Below are 26,487 nucleotides of genomic sequence, written 5' to 3' on the forward strand. Positions count from 1 at the left end.
TAATAACCCATATTAAATAGCTAAGGTTTGTATAGTTAGGAAAAATACAAATTACCTACAAATTTGTCATTTTGTGCAGTCTTGGTATTAGAAGTGACTATTCAGTCATTTAGTGTCTGTAGAAATGGTATAAAGTATTTATATTTATAACATTTGCTAAGCATAAAAGGGGCCATTCAATATTTAGTACAATAATGAGCCAATCCTGTAACAAGGTCTTGTTAGACTATATTGTAATGATGATCCTTGAGCTTACTTGCAAAATTGTCTGGAAATTGAAAGTGAAAGAATGTTAAATTAAAGATGCTATTGGGTAGAGTTTAAAGGGGAACAAGTAAAAAGTAAAAGGTGGAAAACTATGTGGCAGGAGCTGAATGGAATATGTAAAGGTGGTTTATGGCTAGATGTTGCCCAATATAATTTGTACCTCCAATAAGTGCTTGGAGTCTCAAATACAGCTTGAAGTTCTAGACTTGTCGTACCTCTCCATATTCTGTAAGATTGGACTTTTACTTTGGCACCTTCACGTGATATCTCTGATTGCTAGTTACATGTTTGTCCTAGACATACGACTATTTTAAACGACGAAATGTTTGTATAGCTAGGGAAATGAAAATTTCTTTGTTCCAACACAGAGACTTACCTCGAACTACTTTCTTAGGAGGTACCTGGAATCTCCTCTCAACCGACCAGAGTTTTCTGTGGGGACTAACTCAGTCGTAAGGAGAACGTGCCCTGAGGGTAGTCCTGAGCTAGGTCGGCGTTAGCTTGGGTCTCGCTCGTCAGTAAGTTCTCTGGTCGCGTCGTGATACCATCCCGTCGCTCTCCATTCTCTTGCGATCCTTTGTGTCCCCGACTCGTGTGTCCCACGTGGTTCCCGCGTGGTATCTCTGTGCTTTCCCTTGTGTTCTCGCGTGTTCGCGTGATTCCCTTGTGCTTCCCCAAGTGTATTCCTTATCCTTTCCCTGCGTTCCTGTGTCTTGTGGTTTTGTGTTGTGATGGAGCAGACCCGCCGTTGTCCTGGGCCTAGAGCCGGGAAGTTGTGTGGAGCGTTCCTATCCAAGCCGGAGGTTGACCCGCATTACCTTTGCTCTTCCTGTAGGGGTAGAGTGTGCTCGCCGACGGATACGTGTCCGGAGTGTGTTAGTTGGAGTGAGATCCAGTGGGTTCACTTTAGCACGAAGAAAAAGAAGTCCTCTAAACGATCCCCCAGGAAGGCGAGCATCTCTTCGCCTTTGCCGTTGCCAGGTGGGAGGTCTGACGAGGTTTCTGTTTCTTCTTCCCCTACCCAGGGTAGAGGACGAGGTAAGTCCGTTGTGGGGAAGGTGCCGATGGCTCTTCCCCAAGAGTCTAATATTCCTAATGTGGGGGTTGCTGAATCTTCACAGGCTAGTGGGGGGCCTGAAAGTGCTGTGTCTGGGGGTCTTGGGGACTCTGCCCTTGTGATTGGGGGGCACGTCTCCTCCGATGACCCCATGTGGAGCAATACTGTCCCTGTCTCTTCGCCCGCATCGTGGGCCTGCGTTTCAGGTACCTCAGCAGCTGATGGCGTCCAGGATAGGTTGGACTCGACGGTAGGGGAGCCCTTCGGGTGGAAGCTCCCGAAAATCCCAGGTAGGTCCCCGTTGAGGATGGAGGATGGCCTAGATTCCTGGTTCCCCAGCATGGTGCGGCCGACCTCCCTGCCAGCCCCTCTGTCGGCGGTTCCTGACTCGATTTTGCAACCTTCGACCTCCGGAACTCAACAGTCTTCGGAGGCCGGCTCATCGTTCTCTTCGGAGGCCGGCTCATCGTTCTCTTCGGAGGCCGGCTCATCGTTCTCTTCGGAGGGTGAAGCGAGGAGGAAGCGCCGTCGGAGGAGGGAGAGATCCAGGAGCAGGCGCTCCCGTTCGAGGTCACGTTCAAGGTATAGCAGAAGACGTTCCAGGTCCCCGAGGAGGAAGTACAGGAGGAGTAGGTCCCCCAAAGGTGAATGGGTCTACTCGTTCCCCAAGGGAGGCTCAGACTCAGGAGCGTCCAGTGGAACCTGAAGGGGCTCTGGAACCAAGTGGACTCGCCCTACAAGTTGATTCCCGTCCTGCCGGAGACAATACACTCCCTGGAGTGGTGGCTGTGTCGGTCGAATACCCTCAAGGGGATGCCCTTCGCAACCGAGCCTCCCGAGATGCTTCTGTTCACAGATGCCTCCAAAGAGGGGTGGGGGGCACATCTCCTCAACGAGACAACGAGAGGAACTTGGACGGACGAGGAGAAAGGTCAGCATATCAACGTCCTAGAGGTGAAGGCAGTCCGAGAAGCTTGCCTACAGTTCGTAAATCTTCTGAGGGGAAACACAGTGGCGTTGATGTGCAACAACGCCACTGTAGTAGCGTACATAAAGAAACACGGAGGTCTAAAATCGAAGGAGTTGTGCGATCTCGCTTTGGAGATCCTGGATTGGGCCGAATCGGAACAGATCGTGATTTCAGCAAGGTTCATTCCAGGCAAAAAGAACTTCCTAGCCGACGGGCTCAGCAGGATGGGACAAGTAGTGGGAACAGAGTGGTCCCTCCTCCCAGAAGTAGCCAGACTCATCATTCAAAAATGGGGCTCGCCGGTAATGGATTTCTTTGCAACCAGACTGAACGCACAACTCCCCGTATTTTGTTCTCCTGTCCCAGACCCAAAGGCGGCGTTGGAAGATGCTTTTCAACACAAATAGGACAACCTCAACGTGTACGCTTTTCCCCCCTTCGCATTGATCAGGCAAGTGCTCAACAGAGTACGGAAGGCTCGAAACTTAAAGATGACTTTGGTAGCGCCCTGGTGGCCGGAGAGGGAGTGGTTCGCGGATCTAAGGGACCTGGCATGTCTTCCCTCGTGGCCTCTGCCCGACAGGCCAGACATTCTACGGCAGCCACACTTCCAAAGGTTCCACGACAATCCTCAGTCTCTTCGCCTTCACGCCTGGAGACTATCGAGCGGCTCCTGAGGAAGGAAGGATATTCGACAGGTACTGCAGAGAAGATGTCACGTTATCTGAGACGGTCTTCAGCAGCGTACTACCAGGCAAAATGGGCTACTTTTACGAAATGGTGTGCCTCAAAGAACATCAAGCCTCTAAAAGCCTCTGTCCCAAATATTGCGGATTTTCTAGTGCATCTCAGAGACGAAGTGGGCATGTCAATTCCGGCCATCAAAGGAGTCCGTGCAGCCTTGGGCCAAGTCTTCCTTCTGAAGGGCATTGATCTGGATGCCTCTAGGCACATATCTATGCTCATCAGGAGCTTCGAACAAGCTTGCCCTCCGCAGGCCTCCAGGGTGCCGCAGTGGGACGTGGCAAGGGTATTGAAAATGTTAATTGGTCCGCCGTTCGAACCCCTGAAGGACATAGTGGACAGGGATCTCACTCTCAAGACGGTCTTCTTGTTGGCCTTGGCCTCTGCTAAGAGAGTAGGAGAGATCCATGGGTTGTCCTACGACATCTCTCATTCGAAGGGGTGGAGGGAGATCTCCCTCAAGTTCGTCCCTTTTTTCGTAGCAAAGACACAGAATCCAGCGGTCTGGGACCCTAAGTTCGAGGGCTTTTCAATGCCGGCTATTCCTCGGACAGGGAATCCAGAAGATTTGAAGTTGTGCCCCGTCCGTGCCGTGAGAAAATACCTTGAGAGGACTGCCCATCTCCGCCCTGGTATCAAAAATCTTTTTGTCTCTACGGGTGTAAGGAAAAGGCAGGTATCTAAGAATACCATCACCTTTTGGCTGAGACGGGTTATTATCAGGGCCTATAAAGTAATCCCAGGCCCCATGACATTAGGGGTCTAAGTACTTCTCTGGCTTTTGAGAGGAACATGGCGGTGGGCCAGATCCTTAGAGCAGGCACCTGGTCGAACCAGTCGACCTTCACAACGAATTACCTCAAGGATTGCTCGAAGAGGTCTTTAGACGGTTTCTCTATTGGGACAGTCATCTCCGCGCTCCAAGCGATTTAACGGTGAAGCCCCAGGTACAATCGTGGATAGCAAAACCAAGAGACACAGGTTCGTTCCCTTTCACCCTTGTCCCTTTTTTCCTTTCCCTACTCGGAGATAACCCCACATACAACCCGAAGAAGACACGTCTCTGCAACTTCGCCACAGGACTCAGCATCATGGAATTTTTTTTTTTTTCTTTTTTTTTAAAGGGTAAGTTCTTAGACACTAACATGAGCTCTTTGTGTAGTTTTCCCTATGTTTCGTTTTCCGTATATATATTGCAACCTAGTTCACATCTAGGTTCCTGGACGTCCGGTTAGCTTGGTTTGAAGTTCAGGAAGACACTCCCACCTCCTAAAGTGTAAGCCTCCTAAGAAAGTAGTTCGAGGTAAGTCTCTGTGTTGGAACAAATCACAAATTTTAAGTAATTTGTATTTTTCCTAACATACTTACCGAGAACTACTTTCGGGTAATGGCCCTCCCTACCTTCCCCGAGTGCCTTATTGCCCTTGAAGACCTTTAGTACCATCCAGGAACTTACTGACGAGCGAGACCCAAGCTAACGCCGACCTAGCTCAGGACTACCCTCAGGGCATGTTCTCCTTACGCCTGAGTTAGTCCCCACAGAAAACGGAAGTAGGGTAGACTACACAAAACTCTGGTCGGTTGAGAGGAGATTCCAGGTACCTCCTAAGAAAGTAGTTCTCGGTAAGTATGTTAGGAAAAATACAAATTACTTAAAATTTGTGATTTTCAAGTTTATGTAACATACATGCTTATGACTATGAATATTGTGATGGAATTTTCTTGGACTATGTATCTACAAAATGGAACAAGAATTTCAGATACAGCATACAGTATTCAACTTCATGTATTCCATTGATATTGTTATTCTTCTACTAAATTTATATATATTTATATTTTCAGGAATGTAGTTAAAGTATTTTACACAGCTGGCCTGATATTTGATGTATGTGAAGTTTTTGGAGATTTGACTGAGGAAGTGGCAGCTCAGAGGAAATATGCCAAGTGGAAAGCCACATACATCCATAACTGCCTGAAGAAAGGTGAAACTCCCATCCCAGGACCAATGGGTGGAGGTAGGTGTTGACCTTTAAATTATCTCACTTATGGTCATTCTGGCTTTTAAATGACCCTTAAAAGTGGTAACTCGAAATTAATTTTTAGTGACTTTTTTTTTTCAGATAAAACCAAATAAAGTGACTTCATGCATGTGACTATGACCCACTTGTTGGTAGTAACCCCCCTGCTAATCCTTTTGTTTAACAACACGGAGAGAAATAGAGACGGGCATTTATATAAAAAAATGTTTGTCCATAAAAACTTGATCTGCTTCATGACAATCCCATCAATTATATAGATCCTGGATTGGATTTTAAGTGAGATATTTAGTTGTCAAGAGCATTACCCTTTACTAAAGCAGTCTGATTGATCCAGTGAAATGCTTAGTTCAAGAACCAAGTACTGTAGTCACGTTATTCTTATGGGTTCTCTAATTGGACAAATTATTCTTATGGATTTCTGTAATTGGACAAGATATTCTTATGGGTTACTATAAGTAGACAAGTTATTCTTATAGGTTACTGTAATTGGACAAATTATTCATTTGGGTTTCTAGAAGTAGACAAGTTATTCTTAATGGGGGAACTATAAGTTTTGGAATACTGTACCCTTAAAGAAATATATAAAGTTTGTATTTGTGGAATATCAAAAAGGCACAGCCATCAACTAACTATTCAGATAAGATATAAAGCTTATAACCTTAGAAATGCATTCTTTAGATAATGGTCAATGAATGAAAAGAGGTGATCTGAATTAATTTTTTTTTATTTCCTTCACTACCTGGTGAATTCCCCCTTTGTACCTAAGCCCAAAAGGACTCCTAAGGCCTACATCCCTGTAATTATGCCAGTTTATTGATAAAAAAGTAAAATATGGTACATGTTAGTACCTCAAACTGAGGGCTCTTTGGGTACTTGAAGATCTTGGAATTTACCAGTAGGTAGTAGGTCGGCCAGGGCACCAGCCACCCATTGAGATACTACTGCTAGAGAGGTATTGGGTCATGTGACTGGCTAGACAGTACTAATTGGATCTCTCTCTCTGGTTACGGCTCTCATTTTTCCATTGCCTACACATACTGTACACTGAATAGTGTGCTGTGTTCTTTCCACATCTTACTTTGTCTTCATACACCTGACAACACTGGGATTACCAAACAATTCTTCTTTGCTCAAGGGGTTAACTACTGCAATGTAATTGTTCAGTGGCTACTTTTCTCTTGGTAAGGGTAGAAGAGACTCGTTAGCTATAGCTCTTTTAAGAGAAGGACACTCCAAAATCAAACCATTGTTCTGTAGTCTTGGGTAATGCCATAGCCTATGTATCATGGTCTTCCACTGTCTTGGGGTAGAATTATCTTGCTTGAGAGTACACTTAGGCACACTCTTCTATCTTATTTCTCTTCCTCGTCTATTTTTGTAGATTTTTAGTGTATATATGAGTATTTTAATGTTACTCTTCCTGAAATATTTTAAGTATTCATTACTTCTTTTATAGTTTATTTATTTCCTTGTTTCCTTTCCTCATTAAGCTATTTTTCTCTGTTGGAGTCCTTGGGCTTATAGCATCCTGCTTTTCCAACTAAGGTTGTAGCATAATAATAATAATAATGATAATAATAATAGTGATGGTGATGATAATGATAATGATAATGATAAAAATAATAATAATGATAAAAATAATAATAATAATAATAATAATAATAATAATAATAATAACAATGATAATTTTTATTATTATTATTATTAGTATGACCTTTTATAAATCTTCAAAGAATACCAGAGTTTCATGGCACCTCTTACCCATTTGATGATTTTAAAGAAGTAAATCTAAAGTCTTGCATTTTTTATACACTTACAGAATATAATGTACTTTATTTTTAATTGGCCAAAAATACAAACTTCTCATTTTATTTATAGCTTCTTCTTAGCTGAAGCAGCTGCTTCAGCTCACTGGGGATGCTAATAATGTAGTGACATGTATGTGTAAGGAGACTCCCCTAAGTAAGGGATTACTTCACATAGAGGAATCTAGACTTCTATCATTACTTAATTACTGTACTCCATTCTCATCTTATCTAATATTACACCACATGCAGTATGATATAAGTAAAATAAGTTTATTTTTGCACAAAAATCTTCCTAAGTGGGGAGAGTAAAGACAAAATCAGGGACTGCTTCACTTGATTTAGTTAACTATTCAAAAAATGCCGGACCTGGTTTAAGTAAATATACTTCCCAAATAACATTTGTTAATTACTGGTTGTATTTGTGAGGCAAAAGCTGGATTATGTGATATATTCTATATTTTTAAGCACTCTGGTTTACCTTTTGAATGTTTGTGAACTGAATATGTGAGGTAAATACAGTAAAGTATTTACTGTATAGAATCTAAATGTAGGGTTGTCATGGATAAAGTAAATTTAGTACAGAACAGTAGTAATTTATGGAAACTTACCAGAGCCATTATTAATTCATGTAATAATGCTTTCAGAGGATGAAGGCCTAGGTGAAGAAGAGGACAAGGAAGGTGAAGGAGCAGTTGGAATGGGCTGGTCGCAGCCACCTCCACAGCCTCACCCAGGTTTGCCATCAGTTCCAAACAGTGATCCATCTGGTTTGCCTTCAGTCTCCTCCTCATCACCAACTCCTCCTGCTCCTGTTGCTCCAAGTGGAGCATTTTCTCATCCACCGGTTTGTTACTCTTATTCTTTCAGTTTTGTAAACCCTTATATGAGAAAGTAACTTTTCTGCTAATTGTGGGAGCTTTCAGAGAAGGCAGTAATTTATCAATTGAGCACCCAATTGGGCTCTTGGGAATCTTTCTGCTCAGTAAAAAAAAAAAAAAGAAACAATATTTCGTGTTTATTGACTGCATCTTCTTATCTCTGCTTGATTGTTTTAGATATCACCAGTTTTTCTATAGCTTATATTTGTTATTCAAATTCTTTATTTATTTTATTTACATCTGTATTAGTTAATCAAGTTAATATTTTATTTAATTCTTAGTGGTACCATGTTCAACACACACAAGGCAGTACTAAAGAGTTTAGTGTTCCTACAGCCTCAAGCTATTGTACATTACTTTGATTTGTTGAATTTACTTTTCATCCATTTCTTTAGGTCTCTCACATGGCACACACAGGGCACATCTCAGACCCATTAAAACAATGTTATTTTGGTGTTACTTAAAACTACTTAAAACTCATACTATTTTCTTGTTTCTCATTTGAATGTTTATTTAAAACAATTTGAAAGAAAATTCTATATTCTAAAATCTGAACATTAGATATTGCCTTAACTATTCTATTTTTTTTATATATTATTTTATTAATTTAAAGAAGTCACTTTCGAAGGGGACTAATTTTCATTTGAAAATTTTTTGTGTTTTCATAAAGTGAATATACAGTTGTTCCGACACGAATACATATCCTCATTCTTTACTCTTTCTTTACATTGAGATAGAAACTAGTGCAAGCTGGAACAGGGCTATAAAAACTTTTAATGATTAGGTGTCAACAACCGTCCTAGTTATTATCATACCAGTGGTAGCAGGGAAGCACCCTCCCCTGCTCACTCACAATAACACTACAGTTACAGTACTTTAATTCTAGCTTTGGTTGAGAACAGACATTCTCTTTCATGCTCCTGGAACTGGCTTTCAATAAAGACTTTAATAATCTTTTTCTTTTTAAGACATGAGTGTTAACTTTGAATTTGAAAACATGTAGGTGTGTCCTGACATAGTAGATGAGACAGATCCTTACCGACTTTGCCCTTCGTACAGAGAAAACTTTTGTACGAATGCATTTCCTTGCACCAGGTGTTGGGAGTGGTCATCCTCCCAGTAACAGCAGTATGACAGGAAGAGGTAGAAAAAGTCTAAAAGTGACTCTTCGCCTTTGAAGTCTTCCTCGAAGTCGAAGAAATTCCGATGACTTAATCCCCCTCCTGGTACTCTTTCACTGTTCTCTTCTCATTTGGCCTCCTCTGGCAGGTGGTCGAGTAAGAGCAATGGCCTTTTACCTCTGGGGCAACCGTCGGGTCTGGAAGTTTTTCCTGTCTCTCCTAGTGAGGCGACAGAACCTTCCTCCCATGGGGACTCCTCATCATGTGATGCTCTGCATCTCCTGTGGCTGTCCTTGGGACTTTCAGGTTCGCCGTCGAAGGACAGTTTATGAGAGGTGTTGGTTTGGGGAGCACAGCAACACAGGCCATCTGTTCCAGCAGGGGTTGACCTCAGCTCTTCCCCCTCAAGAACAGACAAAAGGGAGTCTGTTCGATCGCTAGCTGCCCTAGACCTTCCTCCTCTGCAATGGACCCACTCCCATCGGAGGATCTGCGAAGTAGCACTAGCGAGTGTGGTTCCAGCGCATACACCCCTCAGGCTCGAGGTTGGGCTTGCCCCTCATCCTAGGGGCAGTTTTCAAATAAGCGTTCTCCCTGGGGTTAACGCTTAGGCGAGCATTACCCCAGTGCATTCATTCTTCGAGGTGAACTTGCTTTCTGAGCTTGCTCGCCCTCACAGGAGTATCATTTAGGCAAGTGTCTTCAGCACTTACTTTTATAAAGGGAAACTGCGAGCAGAGTTTGCTCAGTGCGAGGCTGAGCTTGCCCATCCTTCCCCTTTTGAGCCTGCCAGCCTTTCGGCAGGTGCCCTCGCAAACATGAGAAGCTTCCATCACCTGGGAGTTCAAGACTTGTATAGCAGTCATCCAGCAGACAGGTGGTTCTCACAGCAGGATACCTTTGTTTCACGAGACTCGGTGCACAGGCTACTGTGCACGCTCGTCAGGTGAGAATACCATCGCTATCACTTGGCTGGATTGAAAGCTCTGCTTGCCACATGCTTGTGAGCCAAGCAAGCCCACCTGTGCCTCATACACTCCCATAGTCCACTAAGCAGCCTTTACCTGCTCAAGAAGGGCACTTTAAACAGCTGCGGCCTCACACGCTTACTGCTTCTCACCCGCTTACTCCTTTTAAGCCAGACTCGATCAGGAACTGTTGAGTTTGTCTCACCGGAAGGGGTAGTGCCCACTTTCCACAAGACGCCACCCTTTTAGTTGCGAACCACTCATGCGACACTCACTTGTATAACGCATCCATCATTGTCATGCATTCCTATACGAGCTTTGTAGACTACTCGCAACCCTGCAGTGTTTTCGAAAGAGTCTTGTATATTAAAAGAAATTTTTAAACCGACTTCTGCCAGCATGCTTGTCTTGAAAGACCACAACACATTTTCAGACCTTTTAGTGATGTTGCAGGTTCTGGGGAAAGTCGCAAGTTCTCCCACGCCTCTTGAGGTTCCTTTTGACTCAAGGCTTCATCCTGCTGAAGGGAATAAGGTTGCTCCTGCTTGCAGGCTAGTACCTATCCTCTTTTGGGAGCCAGCTCCTTTGGCTCTAGCACACAAACATGCTCCAAAGACCAGATTACCATCTGGGAAAACTTAGGTTCAAACCAAAGGCTGCTGAGTAGGAACCTTTTTAGGAAAACCTATGGGTGTATCTGATAAACGTGAACCCAAGGCTTCATAAAAGGAGACAGGACAATGCTCTGGGAGGCACTTTTCTACTCTAGGACCCACAGGGGATTGAGATCACTGAGGTAGATATCATTTACCAGGTCCTACAAGCTTTCTCCGATCAAAATTTCAAAAGAGCTCCTTCCTCTGAGGCTTTGTAACCGGAGACCATTCCGGTTCACGCTCCTACTAAGGAGCAGAAGGAGGATGCCAGTTTCCTTGCCTCTTACACGGGTAAGGCCCAGAAGAGGAAGGACACGAATACACTTCCCAAGAACTGGTCTTCCAGGCTTTTAGTGGCACAACCCGATTACAACATTGACCCATCTCGGACTCAATCGGGGTTGGGTTTTGAGATGGATGAAGACTATGGATCAGACAATTCTATAGGAGACTTTCCAGCTCCAGCCAGCCTAAAAGCTTGTAATACGAAGATGGTGAGTCAGAATTGACCTTCATGCAAGTCTTTGCATGCATGAGACAGGTCAACATCCTTGGCGAGACCCCTTCTTCCCCTCCTAAGGGGAGAGATACAACACTTTATATTCTATGGTATGCTGCACTTCCAAGGCCAACAGACCAAGGTTAGAACTTCTTTGGTCAAGACTTGCAGCTTGGTCTCTTGCAAAAGTCGACTTGCAGATTTCTGCAAGGAAGGATTCCCTGAGGGCTGGCCGTTGTATGAAATTACTTCCGCCTCCCTTTGTGAGACAGAGGAAATATTATAATATGAATGGTAACTCTTCTCCTCTGCCCCTAGAAGTGGCAGTGGGGTTTTTATCCTCCACTGAAAATTTGGCTGACCCCAAGAAACACAAAGTTTTCAAGAACATCGTCTTACTGGTGCAAGGGCGATGAAGTTTCTAACTCATAATGCAGCAAATCAGTGGGCCAATTGGGTCCTGACGAGATGTGATGCTGTCGTCTCTAAATTGCAGAGGCCGGTGCCAAGGAGGGGGATATTTTTCTCTGAAACTCCTCGTTATGAGTTGGATCTTTCTTCCCCTTTAAGGACATCGAGGCAATGACCGATAAGTGAAATAAGGAGAATCAAGACTCCCTCCTCCGCAGGGCAGTAACATTTCTGCCTCCCACTTCATCACCTACTGGGCCTAAGGTTTCTCTGGACAAGGCCATGAGAATGTTAGATTTGGCCAAAGGCAATATCAGCCTAGGAGAGGTAATCCCCAATGGCCTATCTTTTAGGGAAAAAAAGAGCCAGAGGATGATGGGGGAGACCTTGAGGAAATGGTTAATTTCCCTTGTAGGGGTGGCTTCCTTAACACAGCACTAACCCAAAAGGGGGGGGGGGAGATGCCTGAGACCTAGGTGGCAGAGATGGCATTGCCACAGTGCTGAACCCTGGACAGTACGTGTCCTCCAATCGGGTTACATCATCCCATTCACCAGCTCTCCTCTCCTGATTTGTCCCCCATTAAGATAATTTTCCTTCACGACAAGATCAGCGAAGGACAGAGCCCTGTGGGGAGAAGTCCAGACTATGTTAGAGGAGGGTGCCCTCCAAGAGGTCCTCAACGGATCCCCAGGCTTTACAGTCCACTCTATCTTGTAGAAAAAGTGTCTGGGGGCTGGAGACCAGTCATCGACCTCTCAGCTCTGAACAAGTTTGTGCAACAGACTCCATTCAAGATGGAGTCTGCCGTCACTGTCACCCAGGCCATAAGACCAAAATACTTCATGATCGCATTGGACCTAAAGGATTCACACTTTCAGATCCTGCTCCATCCATCCTCATGGAAGTACCTCCTGTTCTTGCTTCACGATAGGTGTGCCATCGCGGGTGGTGTGCTTCGGCCTGTCGACAGCTCCTCAGGTGTTCACAAGAGTGTTCACCTTAGCCTCAGCCTGGGCCCACGCCAACGGCATTTTTCTCCTTCACTATCTAGACTGGTTGATCCTGGCAAACTCGATGGAGACCCTTCTCCTTCATAGAGACAGACTCCTCCGGTTTTGCCTCGACCTAGGGATCATGGTAAACAAGCAGTTGAACTTTCAGCCAAACCATGATATAGTAAGTAGTAGGTTGATCATGCCACCAGCCACCTGTTGAAATACTACCGTTAGAGAGTTATGAGGTCTTTTGACTGTCCAGACAGTACTACATTGGATCCTTCTCTCTGGTTACGGTTCATTTTCCCTTTGCCTACATGTACACCGAATAGTCTGGCCTTTTCTTTACAGATTCTCCTCTGTCCTCATACACCTGACAACACTGAGATTACCAAACAATTATTTTTCACCCAAGGGGTTAACTACTGCACTATAATTGTTCAGTGACCACTTTCCTCTGCTATGGTAAGCAGATCTTAAAAATCAAACCATTGTTCTCCAGTCTTGGATAGTGCCATAACCTCTGTACCATGGTCTTCCACCATCTTGGGTTAGAGTTCTCTTTCTTTGAGGGTACATTCGGGCACACGATTCTATCTTATTTCTTTTCCTCTTGTTTTGTTGAAGTTTTCATAGTTTATATAGGAATATTTATTTTAATGTTACTATTTTTAAAATATTTTATTTTTCCCTGTTTCCTTTCCTCACTGGTTATTTTCCCTGTTGAAGCTCCTGGGCTTATAACATCCTGTTTTTCCATCTAGGGTTGTAGCTTAGCAAGTAATGATAATAATAATGGTGTACCTGGGGCTGAGGATAAATACCATTCAAGGGAAAGGCTTACCTTTTCAGGACAGAATCGCAAGATTCAAGAAAGTAGCAGAATTTTTCTTCCTGTGGGACTTACTGCTACCCCATTTGTGACACCGACTGTTAGATTACCTGGCTTCATTAGAACGCTTGATGCCAAACCGTCGTCTTCACATGCTCATTTAGTGAGAGAATAACTTAAGATTGGACCACTGGTGTTGTTCCTGGCAGAGATGTTCTGGGAGCTGGGCTATGCTTTCCAGATTTATATTTGTAGGCCCTTGAGATGGAATCCAGGCATGCATTACCAGTGATAGGACATATTGTGTGGAGCACCATGAATCATCCAAAAGAAACGCACCTAGCTGGCGGGGACGACGGCGACCACAGTAAGATGCATGTCTGCATGCAAATCGCATGATTATGGCATACATCAACCAGTCGAGTACACATTGCGACAGTGGCACTGACCAGTGTCTTTTTCACTGCTCTCCCTACACACAAACCTCTTTCTCACCATTATCCCTACATAGCATCTGGCATGGTTAATAATTTGGTAAAGTTTATCTTGATCGCATGCCCTTGCAGTCATCCTTCACAATTATTGGCGGTGGGCCTAACCTTTGACTAAATAGTCCAACTGCAAGGCAATAGTATTCACAGTTATTGGCAGTGGGTCTAACCTTTTGCTTAAAAGCAAGACTGCAAGGCAACAGCCGTCCTTTTAGTCACTTTCCATGACATGTGGATGTATGATGGTAGTATTCTTATACCCCTACACAGAAACATTATGGAACAAACAGGAAGCACCAGTACAGAAGCCATAGTCACTAATGTCAAATTCAGTTGCTTGGTCACAAGATCTGTATGCCTGAAGAACAGATCCTAAAGCAAATTTCTTACTGACAAACAAGAAATGGCCACTGAAGACCTGTTAGCCCCAGAAAGAGTTACAAAACCAAGCTAAGTTAACCTTAAAGAAATGCAAAAATCTACCAACCACCTAAATACTCTTGCTAGCAATTGTACGGTCCGGGTGATGAGTACAGTATTAAAAATAAGGGTAACTGCTCTGAATCAGGATCACACAGCACATGAAAAGGCTTCACACAATAAGAAGTCCCTGCAGCCCCAAATCCTGATGTGTCCAACATGTGGCTATGTATTCAAATCCAGGATTGACCTGGTGAGCCATAAAATTGAGCATGAATGCATTAAGTGTGTGTAAACACCGTGACTTGAGGTATTGTACTATGCTGTGAAATCACAAATTTTCATGTATTGGTTTTTGTCCTTTTTTCATTATTTTTCAATTACTTATGTCATTACAGGTACATCACTCATTTTCTACTCCAGCTGCAGCTCCTGTTATTGCCCCAGGTCTTATACCCACTACAGGAGGTAGGAACCTTTTTATGCATTATTCAAAGTAAAAAGATTAATGATGAAATTTATTAATTTTATACTTGCTTGATGTTCATATTGCTTCTACTCAAAGCTGTATCGACGTTAACTGAAAATGAAAATTTTCCACGCTCTCCCCGCATTAAATGCTTCCCCCTCTGGAAACCAGCATACAATCTGGCAGTTCCTAGCCACTAACTAGATGGTGATACAACATATTAGCCCTTCATTTTTGCTAATCGAAGTTGAAAACCCAATCTTTAGTCCATTGACATCACTGATCAGTGGGGAGGGAGGGCCCATGTATATGAACATCAGGTGAGTATAAAAGTAATAAATTTTATTTATAAGATCCTGATTATTTCTATGAAAAACCCTTGATGTTCATATTGCTGATTCCCACACACTGATGGAGGTGATACAGTGAAGGAAAGAGATGGTAAAGTAACAACCTAGATTAATACCTTTTTCCACCTACAGTAATTCCAAATAAACTTGTAACAACTTGAGTTTGCTGGTTGGATTCCAATTCTATATCCACTATCCACCTTTTAAAACTAAAAGTCTTTGACAGTATAATAAAAAAACCTTGAAGTTTCTCATTGAGAAAAACTAGACATAACTTGAAACAAATTTAAGAAAATAAAGAAAAAACTTCTAATAAAAATCAGCTTTTAGATAAAGCCTTTCAAAAACTGACAATGTATACCACTGAGTCATTGTCAACACTTTTTTCAAAGATTTCCATGAAAGAGTAGCTGAAGTACAACTTTTTTATTCTAAATCTTCAAGTCCTCCTTTCCTCCTGATTTGATGCTGATTTAGTGTGTGTGACCTTATCACTGAACTCGTTACTATAAACAACATGTAATTTTAAGGAAGATGACCTTAGGCAGTCAAAATTCATAGCTTAATAAGAACTTTTACACTCAATATATCTAAGTCTTGTCATCATAAAACTCTTTAGAAGTTTTTAATTCCAGTAACCCTTTAGTTTTAAAAATTTTAGAGTGGCTTTTTATTATTGGGACGAGAGGTATAACAGTTTGATTGTCCTTGGTTTTGGCAAACATAGGTGTGTGGAAATGAGAGGGTAGATTTGTGGGCAAAGAATGCTGCTGCTGAGTGGCTACGAAGAAGTTATTCCATCTTGTTTAATTTTTTACCTAGTATTAAAATTTGTTTTACAAAAATTGGCAACAGCATTTGGATAGTTTAGTTGGGAATAAGATGAGAGTAATAACGAATATTATATCTCCTTGGAGGTATAGCATGATGCCCCGGAAGTGGGAGACTGCTCTTTGTCATCTCCGCATTGGTCACACTTGGTTGACATGAGTTTCTGATGAATGACCAACACCAGCTATATTGAGACGACTGTTTGGCACCCTTGATAGTGAGGCATTTGTTGACTGAATGCACCACTTTTAGCAAATAAGAAATAGATATCTGGTGAGGTCCCAGGTGAGGATGGCAGGTTAATCCTTTCCAAGATTCTTGAGCAGGGTGTGTTGTTCTTTGCTATCATTTACAGATTTATTTCATTAGCATGTCTTGTGAAAGCTATTTAAATTTTATAAGGACATCTTCACTCTTATGGTTCTAAATTGAATATTCTTTTATTCTTTATTTATAATAAGCAAATGTTAATGACATTTGATGTCAGGATGCTAGAGACCTCTAAATCAATCAATCAATCATCATACAACTTTCATCTTTCCAAAGTATTACTTTCATTCTTCCCAAAAAAGTATGTGTCACTCCAGTGTAAGAATAAATGGTGCTGAAATAAGGTAGCAAGATGAAATTTACTTTCCACCCTCAGTGTCTCATTACTGGATACAACCTTTAGTCTATTAAGACTTTTATTGGATACCAATGTTAATAGCCAATCTGCTATTGGTAAAAGAATAAAAGAAAACTGTTATATCTGTGAGATTTTCAAAAGTAAAACTTTTCAAAATTTTAAAACGGAAAAGCTATAAAAAATTAACATTACTTCTTAATGCAATATTACCCTAATCCTTTTGTAGCTGTAGGGTATTCAAGAGTAACGTGGTAAGACTAGCTGCTCAGGTACGTTTTAAACCTCTATGCCCTAAATATAATTTATTCTAACAGAAAACCAAAATTTCAACAATTTATCCAAACTAATTCTTGCTATTGAACAAGGGATGGTTGAAGGCCAGAGGAATTAGACTGATGACCTTTACCAAGGAACATTCCCAGTGAACTGGTAGAAGTCTCCCCTAAGTCGGGTAAAAGAGAAAAACTTTTCCTTAGAATTTGAACAAAGCTGTCATAGACTTATAAGTTCTAATAGTCCCATTGGTATTTCAACACATGCCTTTTAGAGTGGAATTCTAATGGCCTCCCACATTACAAACTGAATCTGTTAAAGGTGGAAATTCAAAAGACTAGCAGCTATTGGCTTATAAGCCTAGCCTTCTCAGGATTTCCCCTGAATGAGAAGTAAGCTTTCGTTTACACTTTGAACTTTAAGCTGATCATGAAACACGCTTCCAGAGGGTGACCGTGAGGCTTATGCTTCCTTTCAATATTCACAAAGTAAAACTTTCTCGGGCACAAGACAATGCAGATTATGATCGCCCAAAAAATTCCTATTTACAACAGTGCAACAATTGCTAACAAATCATGAAAAGACATCTTAAACTACTAAAAGAAATATAAAGACAAAAGCCTGATTGCAAATTTTATCAGCAACTTGGGTCCTTATTAGTTTTGAATAAGCATTTAACATTCATCAGTCAGAAATACAATACCTGCCTGTATTAAACTTTCAAATACCATGCTATGTGAATCTGAAATGCATTTTATATCAACCAAAATTAGTTTTAATATTATCAAGGGATAATAAACATATGAAGACCTAATAATCTGGATCTTACTTTGATTAGGTAACTGGCCACACTAAATTACCCGATAAATAGATAAATCATTATTTGACATTAAAGATTTCTTTCTAATCATGAATATCTTTCAATACCACAGCAATCCAAAGATTTTTAAGAATTCCTTAAGATATTTGTTAAAATTATCGGGGACAAGTACAGATCATAATTTAAAATTGGCAAGGATCTGTCTTGGGAAAGAAAAGGCTTTAACTTCGAGTGGGAAATAGAATTAGCAGCCTTACTTAAAATTATATTCGGAAATCATTGTTTTTTTAAAGATTAAAGTTTATAATCATTCAAATAATCTACTTTAAAGACCTGCCAAACTGTTTTTAGATTATTTACATTTACGTACAGGAACTAATGTGCATTTGATTAATAAACTTGTTTATGGTAGTGGGTCGTTTATAGGTTTGGGGTACTAATCCCTACATTTACCTCATAGGAGAAATCTTGTGATGAGCTAGCAGCAAAAATTTTAAACAAATAGTGGACACAGCCATCAAACATGTTACAATAGAACTGATTTAGTAAATCTTTAAGGGACTAATTCATAAATAAAAAAATCTGTCTAAAGCAATCATACAGTTTTCCACGCCAACCACATTTTATGTTTAGTGGCATTTACTTTAGGGAGAGGAGGGTTATAAGGATCCAGACTGCCTTCTTGGTCTTCTGTCTCTCAAATTCTAGGTGTCCAAAGGATTGGCTAGAAATGTAGGAATGTGAAGGTTTCCCATCAGAAATATATAAAGTAAATTAAGAATTAAGACTCTACAATAGGATCTTGAATCTGGGAGGTGCTTTATATCATCAGAACCTTTACAGCATGGTGCACTAAAACCACTAGCTACCACTAGAGAAGTTAGGCTAGGGTTTTTAATAGGGAAGATTAAGCCTGAAATAATAACTCTTCACTAGACAAAGATGCAGGGATCACTCTGACCCAACAACCTTTCCCTGGCAAATAAGTACATCCAGAAGTACATACCTTTTCCCTGGAATGTAACAAGCGAACAACTGTACGGCCTAAAATGATGCCCAGATGGTCATCTGTTTTGTAAACTTAGAAAGCTGCTCCCCTACTTGATAATGTAGGCTACTTTGTTGGGGGTGTCACTCATAAACACTACTTAGCACCTCCTCAGACATTCTTTGAAGGCTTGCAGGGATAGAAATGCTGCTTGCATTTCCAAGACATTTATAAGTAGATGTTTCTCTTCTGACCACACTTCTGAGAAGACCAAGTTGCTCAGATGTTGCCCCACCCCTCTGATTCATCTGGGAAAAGGTGCATGTCCGGAGTTGTGGAGGCAAGAACAGGAAGGTTAAGTGATCCCTGTAGGCTGACCAGTGATCCTTCAAATACTATTGAAAGGATCCCTGATGGAAGTGGCCATGAGGATTGAGTTTGCTAGCAAGGAAAGGTGGCCTAGAACTCTGCCAGTGCCGAGCTAGGGTTACTGTCTTGGACAGGAATGGTCATGCTACCTCCTAGAGTTATCTGATGCATTTCTATGAAGGAAAGACCCTTGCTGCTGTTGTGTTGCCCTTGCTGCTGTTGTGTTGATTAGCATGCCCAAGTAATGTCACTTCAACCCTGTTTAGGTATGATATTCGACTTATCTCACTTTGTCACTATCCACAGATTGTGACAAAATTCAAGTAGTTGATCTGGATCCTGTAGTAAGTGCCTCATGGAGGAGGTTAGGATCAGCCAGTAGTTGAGATACATTAACATCATATCCCATGTGAATGGGCCCTAGTTGCTACCTGGGACAACATCTGAATGAACACCTAATGAGCAATGTAAAGTCCGAAGCACTGTATCTTGAACTGGTACACTGTATCATAGAAAGAGAAGCAGAGTTACTTCTGAGATGACTGATGAATGTGTACGTGGAAGTAAACATCCTTCTGATTCATTGAAAGCATGGAGTCTCTTTCTCTCATAGAATGCAGCACAGGCTGTACTGTTTCCATTCTGAGCTTTGTTTGACAAACAAACTTGTTCAGTGACCGGTTTCCAGTCCTCAGTTAACTTCTCCATCACGAAGATTCGATTGTAGAAGCCCGGAGACTCCTCTCAAATGTGTTCAACATCCCTTCCACCTCTGTCTGGTATGTGAGATGGGTGCCAAAGGTCCTAAAAAAGTAGTAAATAACCATCCTGAAGGACACTCACTACCAATGGCTCAGCCTAGTGTCAGCCAGTTTGCCCAAAGGCCAGACAGGCATTACCTACTCACGGGTGTATGAGAGGGAGAACGCTGGTATAGCATTTCCCTCTCCCTCCCTTCTTCCTGGAGGGACCAGGTTGGGTGACCTGAAAGGACTGTGCATGCACAGACTCCCTTCGAATAGAAGTTGGTAGGGGTCTAGGAAAGGCGCCAGAGGCCTAGGGCTTTTAAACAAGACTACGCACTAGATCATGAAGTCCTGTGAAGCAGTTCACCACTTCTTTACCGCAGCTTGCATGTGACTCCTAGGAAGGAGAGACGCCTGCCAGCACCAACGTCTTACGGAGCCTTAGAGCTATGTCTGAACCGATTTCTTTTGAGAATCGGTTAGTCACTGGTTTGCTGACTGGTATGTCAGGAAGGTCACTAACTTTCCATCAGACAGTATGAGATTCTTGGACTTCTTTAAAAACTTCAGGGTAGCTGACTTTACAAAATATGTCACCATACTTTACTACTGGTCAGGCCATGAGTCAGCTTGGAGGGAGGCCATGGCAGACGATTCTTTGGCCACTGACTCAGAGGCTGAGAGTGATGTGCCATCCGACTTTAGTCTGTCCATGGAGAGTTTCTCCGTTAGAGCGCACACTGATGGGTCAACCTGTAGAGGTGCTGACGCAGGCTTCTCTGACACACAGAAACTTCTCTGCCTCGAGGGTGCGGGGGACAAGATCTTGTTTGACCGACTGGAAGTGAGAGTTCTTAGATTCACAGACTTAATTGTCAACTCGATCCAGAGCTAAATTAGCCAGATTTAACCAAGGGAAGTCCAGAGATAGCCTCAACCCTTGAGGGCACCAAAGTGCCAAGTAATGGCCAAGTTCTCTCTGAAGGCAGGACCAAGGTGGCCTTACTCAATCCATTACATTCACGAACGAGTGCAAGAACATCTACAAAGGAACCCACAGACTGGATTGTTTGCCTCCATTGGCCAGATGAATTCCTATTACCTTCGTACCTAGCCAGAGTAGGTGGTGTGGCATGCTGCTCTGGGGGTTCACGAATACAACCACGTTTTGCCAAAGACGAACCCAGCAACGTAATTGGGTGCTGATGATGGACCAGGATATCCCACAACAGCGGGTAAGAATCTCTGGCACTGACCTCGTCAGACAGAAGGAGTAACCTATACTCATTCCCCTGCAGATCATGGTGGAAAGGAGGCCCTAGTCTCGTACTGATAGGTGCTCCACTGCCAGCCCATAGCCATCAGCTCCACACAATGCCAGCCTCATTTTGTCCAACTTCTAAACACAGGCTACCAAAGTGTAGGTAGGAAGGTGGAGGGGTGCCAAAGTTCCTTTGTCATATGGCCGACGGAAGCTGCAGGGGGGCCATGCACCTCTGCCCTACATGGCTACTAGGGGTAGCCATGGATACCTGACCCATGAACTCAATGGCCATTCCAGCCCCACTGAAGACCTTCCTTAATTTAAAAGAATGAAATTTTGTATATGCACAGGAACAAAACTAAGATACCGGTACAATTCTACTTTTATTTAGGGACAAAATGAAGAAGTCATATGTAGATACCAGCGACAAGAAAACTTAGATTTAAGAAGTTGTATCATCGACTAGTTAGTGGCCATCAACTGCAGAACAGAAAATTTTATTTTTTGGGGTAGATGTTGATAACTTCAAGTACTGTAAAAGCAATATGAGCATTGGGAGTTTAATGATAATAATCATATTGTTTCCTTTCAAGTTGTAAAATAATTTTCTATATGGTTGCTCTTGCTTTCTTAGATAATCTACCAAAACTTAGTCCGGACTTGATTACAAAAGCACAGAAGTACTGCCGATGGGCTGTATCTGCCTTAGACTATGAAGATTCCAAAACAGCAATGTCAAATCTTCAGAAAGCCATCAGTTTACTGTCAACGGGACAAGACAGCTGAGTTTCTTCAACTTTATGATTAGTTTTGTTGGCCTCAATTCCTAAACATTAGCTGCTAATGTTTTTGGTGGCTGCCTGTCATATGCAGAATAAGAGAGTCAATCTATAAATTATTGCCATAAGAGATAAGTACAGTATGTTAAAAGCATGCAATTTAAGTTCATTAAAAAGTACCTTTTTATACTACAAAATGCTATGAATATCAGTTGTGTTAATTGTCAATTTATTATAGTGCACAGAGCTGCAAATTATTACAAAACTGTTGCTTTGTAAAAGCTTTAAAACTGTATTTGTTAGAAATGTACTGTATTGTAGTTTCATTGAATTTGAATGTTGAATACCACAATTGCTGAAAATATATCTAATGCACCATATATTGCATGTGTTTTTGCTCACAGTTTAGGTTTGTTATACTACCTGACACTTTGTTTGAAAACCACATACTGTAATTCAGTTTTATTTAAGAGCAATCTTTAAATATTCCTTAAAGTTGAGCAGGTTTTTTTATAATCCTGTGACATTTAAATATCTAATTAAGACATGCTTATTGTGGACGACCATTAACTAATTTTGTTTTTTCTCCTTGGATTTAGTTTCAAAGTTGGTGTTATAGAATTCTACAGTGAAAATATAATCTATAAAATTGTAAAGATATTTTAACTTAGGGGTGATCACCATATTTGCAATAATGATAAAAATTATACATTTCATTAAATCAAGAACTAAAGATTTAGACAATTTTAAATCAGAAATATTATTGAACTGTTTAATTTTTTTTCCATCAGCATTTTGGTTGACAGTGCAAGGCTCACTTTGAAAGGGTAAAGCTAAAATAAATAGCATGTATTTTTATTTGAAGAATGGATTTTGTAGTTGTGAGGACTAAATACAAGTAAACTTGATAAAGTACAGTACTGTCCCAGGTACACATTTGCAATGAAAAAATAATTAAATGCTAACACTTGTGATTCTCTACTGAAATATGCAAAAGGGTTCTAACCGTCCATGGCAATTGGCTGTAAGGTCACAGTGAATATGTGCATTCTAAGTATCTAAGTATTCATTTTATTATTTTTAGCTTAAGAAGGAAACCCAAATACATGTGTTGGTGATAGTTGCTTGCAAGGTGATATAAAATGGTATACAGAGGTCATTTGATTTATATATTGATTATATTACCAAAGAAGGATCTTTATTTGTGCAGTGTATATTCAAGAAAGAATTTTAACCTCTATCAACCATCTGTTAAATTTATGCATTCTTTTTTTCAGCCTTTTGATGCTTCTTGTATTGAGAATTATTTGATTTCCACTTATTTGTGTACATATATCAATATCATTTCTTAATAAACGGCTATAAAAATGTAAAAGAAACAATGAAGTTATCATTTGTCAATTATTAAATCTTTCTTTATAAGTCTCACGATGGACAAAATTTTGTTGTCTGGAAAAAAATATTTTGTACATTACTGTCATTATATTATGTAAAGCTTTGAGTCTATGGTATTGGGTACAATATGCTGTTTTAAGAACCAGTTAAGTACTATGGCACTTAAAATTTGTGATATTTTTATCAGCCTTGTAGATAATATTTTCCTTACCTTTTCATCCTCAAGTCCAGTACAGTGGACCCCATCATAGAGATATATTGCAATTTGAATTTCTTATGTAAGTACTGTAGCTGGTTATTTTCTCAATAACTGAAATAAAACAAGCCATTTACCAAAAGCAGCAATTAGCCAGATAACAAATAATTACCCTTTAAACATAAATCTTTAAAACAATTAGATAAGGAAAAGGCAATAGTAAATATCAATATGATACTATATTCTGTGCTCACCGAAGTCTGTTCATTCCAGGCAAAGTAAACATCAACAATTTCCCCTGCCCATTAGAGAGCAAAGGGTTTTATTTGTCATCCGTGTTTAGAGTCAGCTCAGATGAGGAAAGGTATTCGGACAACAATAGACGTGGATAGCATGGTTAAAAAGTATTTTTGTGCCAACGTTGAAGATTGTGAATAGTTAGGGGGCTTAGGATGCAGCAGGATTCTACTGTATGAGGAAAGGAAGGAAGGTGTTGCTTCTCCAACATTGCTTCAAGCTTTTATTAGGCAAAAATTTTATATACCTTAAACCACCCTTCTCACTCCTGTAATCAACCACCTTCATAAGATGAATGTTATCTCCAAACCAAACAAACATGACCTATTGGAAACCTCCCCTACTTGAATTCAGTTGGTTGGGAGTTTGAGGCCCTATTTTCAAGTAGTGTCCGCAACCTTGCCCTCCTTGTGAGCAAGGGATGGAGGGGGTGGGTTTAGGGGAGCCTTTAGGTATATCTATCAAGTCATCAATTGTGGCTTTGATGAAGGAAAAAACTATTTTTAAGGAGGTGCTGTGGTGTTCTCAAGTCCTTTCCTCCTCCTCAGACTTGTGTAGGGAAGTGGGACATAACTGTGACTGCCAGACAAGAAAAAAACACCCAGGTAAGCATTTTTTTCAGTCTTAGTATTGGTTCTCAGTGGTGGATGTGTCCTAAGTTATGAAATGAATTTAGCATTGTAAATGATGTGAAAGGTTTAATTGAGCCTGAACCCTAGGTTTCCCTTATACACACTAAGTTTCTGTCTTGCTTTTTGATACACTGGCTCTAGGGTTGGGAAGACAATATTTCTATATTATATTATGTCATTTAGGATTTTCTGTTCTAGCCTTAATGGGAAAGCCCTGGGGAGTCACACAATACATCCTAAAAATAGGTTTTTAATTTGTCAAAAGCCCTTTATTGGCTGCACAATGTCCCGTTTTATTTCAAGAGCCAAGATCTCGCACAGCTTCCTTGATCTGGAAGCCGCACTACACTTGCATTATGTATGAGAAACAATTTTCAAACAATTTAGCCCTTTGAAAAATGAATGCTGCTGAATTTGCTTTTATTCACTTAGAAAACCACAAAAAAATAATTTATCTAAAGTTCTTGGAAACATTTCATGTGGTACAAAAATTACTATAGTACTAATCAAAAGATAGTACAGCACACTATATGTGCCATCATTCTCAACAGCAAATGGCATTGAGAAAATGGTGTGATTATCTAATGCACTAAGAATCATCCTCTCAACTATCTGCACAGCTCTACTTCATGTTGTTAAGATATAATATATGCACTAGTGTTATAGAGGTTATCAGATGACCTCAGAAATAAATATAGCTCATGCAATAATGTGATCAAAACAATGATACAGCCAGAATTAACAACAATGTATAATTAACAACTTGTGCATAATTACAGCTGAATAACAATAGGAAGGGCATAAAAATTCTGACCAATAAGTAAGAATATAATATTGTTACAACTCTTTGGTATGGTCTGACACAAGTTAAAAATTACACAAAAGAAATAAAATATACATTATTTACAAAATACTTGACCTATGAATAACATTAAACTATAATCTCATGGATATTATAAAATTATAAAATATCTAAGATTAAAAAATTAGTATAAAATTCATTAATGTATATCAACTTATAATTTTTTTAAATTTTATGACCATTATATAATATTTCTTAAGATACTAATATTCATCTTTCATTCATGTCAAATGTGTATTTTACATATCTTTAAGAAATAATCATGAAATCTATACAAATCAACTAATATTAAATACAATTTACATACTAAAAGATTATGATAATAAAACCGTTTGTCTAATGTCAAAGGTAGCCACCTCTCTTATATTGAGTGAAGATGACTTGGCTGTACAGTACAACAGGAAAGTGAAAAGGCTACGAATATGAGTAAGTCCAAAGGATGCTTCTTTCAAGTGTCATGAGAATTATTTTTTCATCTTGATGCATAATTCTATCCTAGAAGTTCTGAGGTAATTCAATAGTCCCCAATTGCACATCAAGAGCTGATTGGTCTCGACGTAGAATCATTTGACGTAAATCCCGTGAATCAAATCAGATTTTAAAGTACCAGTAAATGATATATTAATGGGTCATAAATTATTTGAAGAAAATGTCATGCCTCACAAGGTGTTTCCTTCCATGTATGGTAGGGAGCTTCTGAGACTATAATTTGGCCATTTGACTATTGGTTACTTTCATTCATGGACTTGAACAAACCACATGAAAGTAACATGTTCTGACTTTAATTCATAATCCACCTACTACTGAGATTAACTGTACACTCTTGATACAAGCAATTAAATAATCAACAGGTATCCTCATCTGATATACAAATTCTTCAACAATATTAAAAAGGTGTAAATATAATGTACAGTAAGTCCTCAGATTGCATCAGAGATCTGTTCCTATGTGTAGCTATAGTTTTGATGCTAGCTGGAACACATTTAGATAAATCACTATTGCACTAGGACATAAAAACATAACTAGGAAAAATAAACACAAGGAGGACAAACATAATTATGAAATGCAGCTAACCAAATATATCAATACCATATTCCTTTATGGTTACTATGATGCAAGTCAAAACTGCTGTACCCTGTAGACTTTCTGTACAGTACTACTAATGTTTTTCAGCACATTGTTTATCTACAAAAATTATTTTGCCAAAAGACAGTAAACTTGTTTAAATACTTTAAATTTTAAAATTGTAATAGGTAAAATATGACTTTCTGTATAGTCTTTATACTACTGTATATACTCGCGTAACATGCAAGTTTTGAAGTTAAATTCAAGGGTGTCACATCATACATGAGATATAAAATTAGCATATGCACTTTTGGACTAAGCTTCGTCATCGTTCAAACTGTATATCCATTTACTGGGGTAAAAA

General features: G+C 40.4%; 1 protein-coding gene across 1 annotated transcript in view; it reads left to right on the plus strand.

Moving 5' to 3' along the window:
- Window positions 1-21,933, plus strand: part of LOC137658715 (vacuolar protein sorting-associated protein VTA1 homolog) — a 76,046-nt gene extending 54,113 nt beyond the window's left edge. Inside the window, exons 4-7 of the mRNA XM_068393712.1 lie at window positions 4,881-5,053; window positions 7,530-7,729; window positions 14,558-14,627; window positions 21,532-21,933. Coding sequence (XP_068249813.1) covers window positions 4,881-5,053; window positions 7,530-7,729; window positions 14,558-14,627; window positions 21,532-21,683 — 595 coding nt within the window. The 3' untranslated portion in view covers window positions 21,684-21,933. The remainder of the gene's footprint in view (window positions 1-4,880; window positions 5,054-7,529; window positions 7,730-14,557; window positions 14,628-21,531) is intronic.
- Window positions 21,934-26,487: the final 4,554 nt, after the last annotated feature.

This window comes from Palaemon carinicauda, chromosome 19 (assembly GCF_036898095.1).
Source record: "Palaemon carinicauda isolate YSFRI2023 chromosome 19, ASM3689809v2, whole genome shotgun sequence".
NCBI lineage: Eukaryota > Metazoa > Arthropoda > Malacostraca > Decapoda > Palaemonidae > Palaemon > Palaemon carinicauda.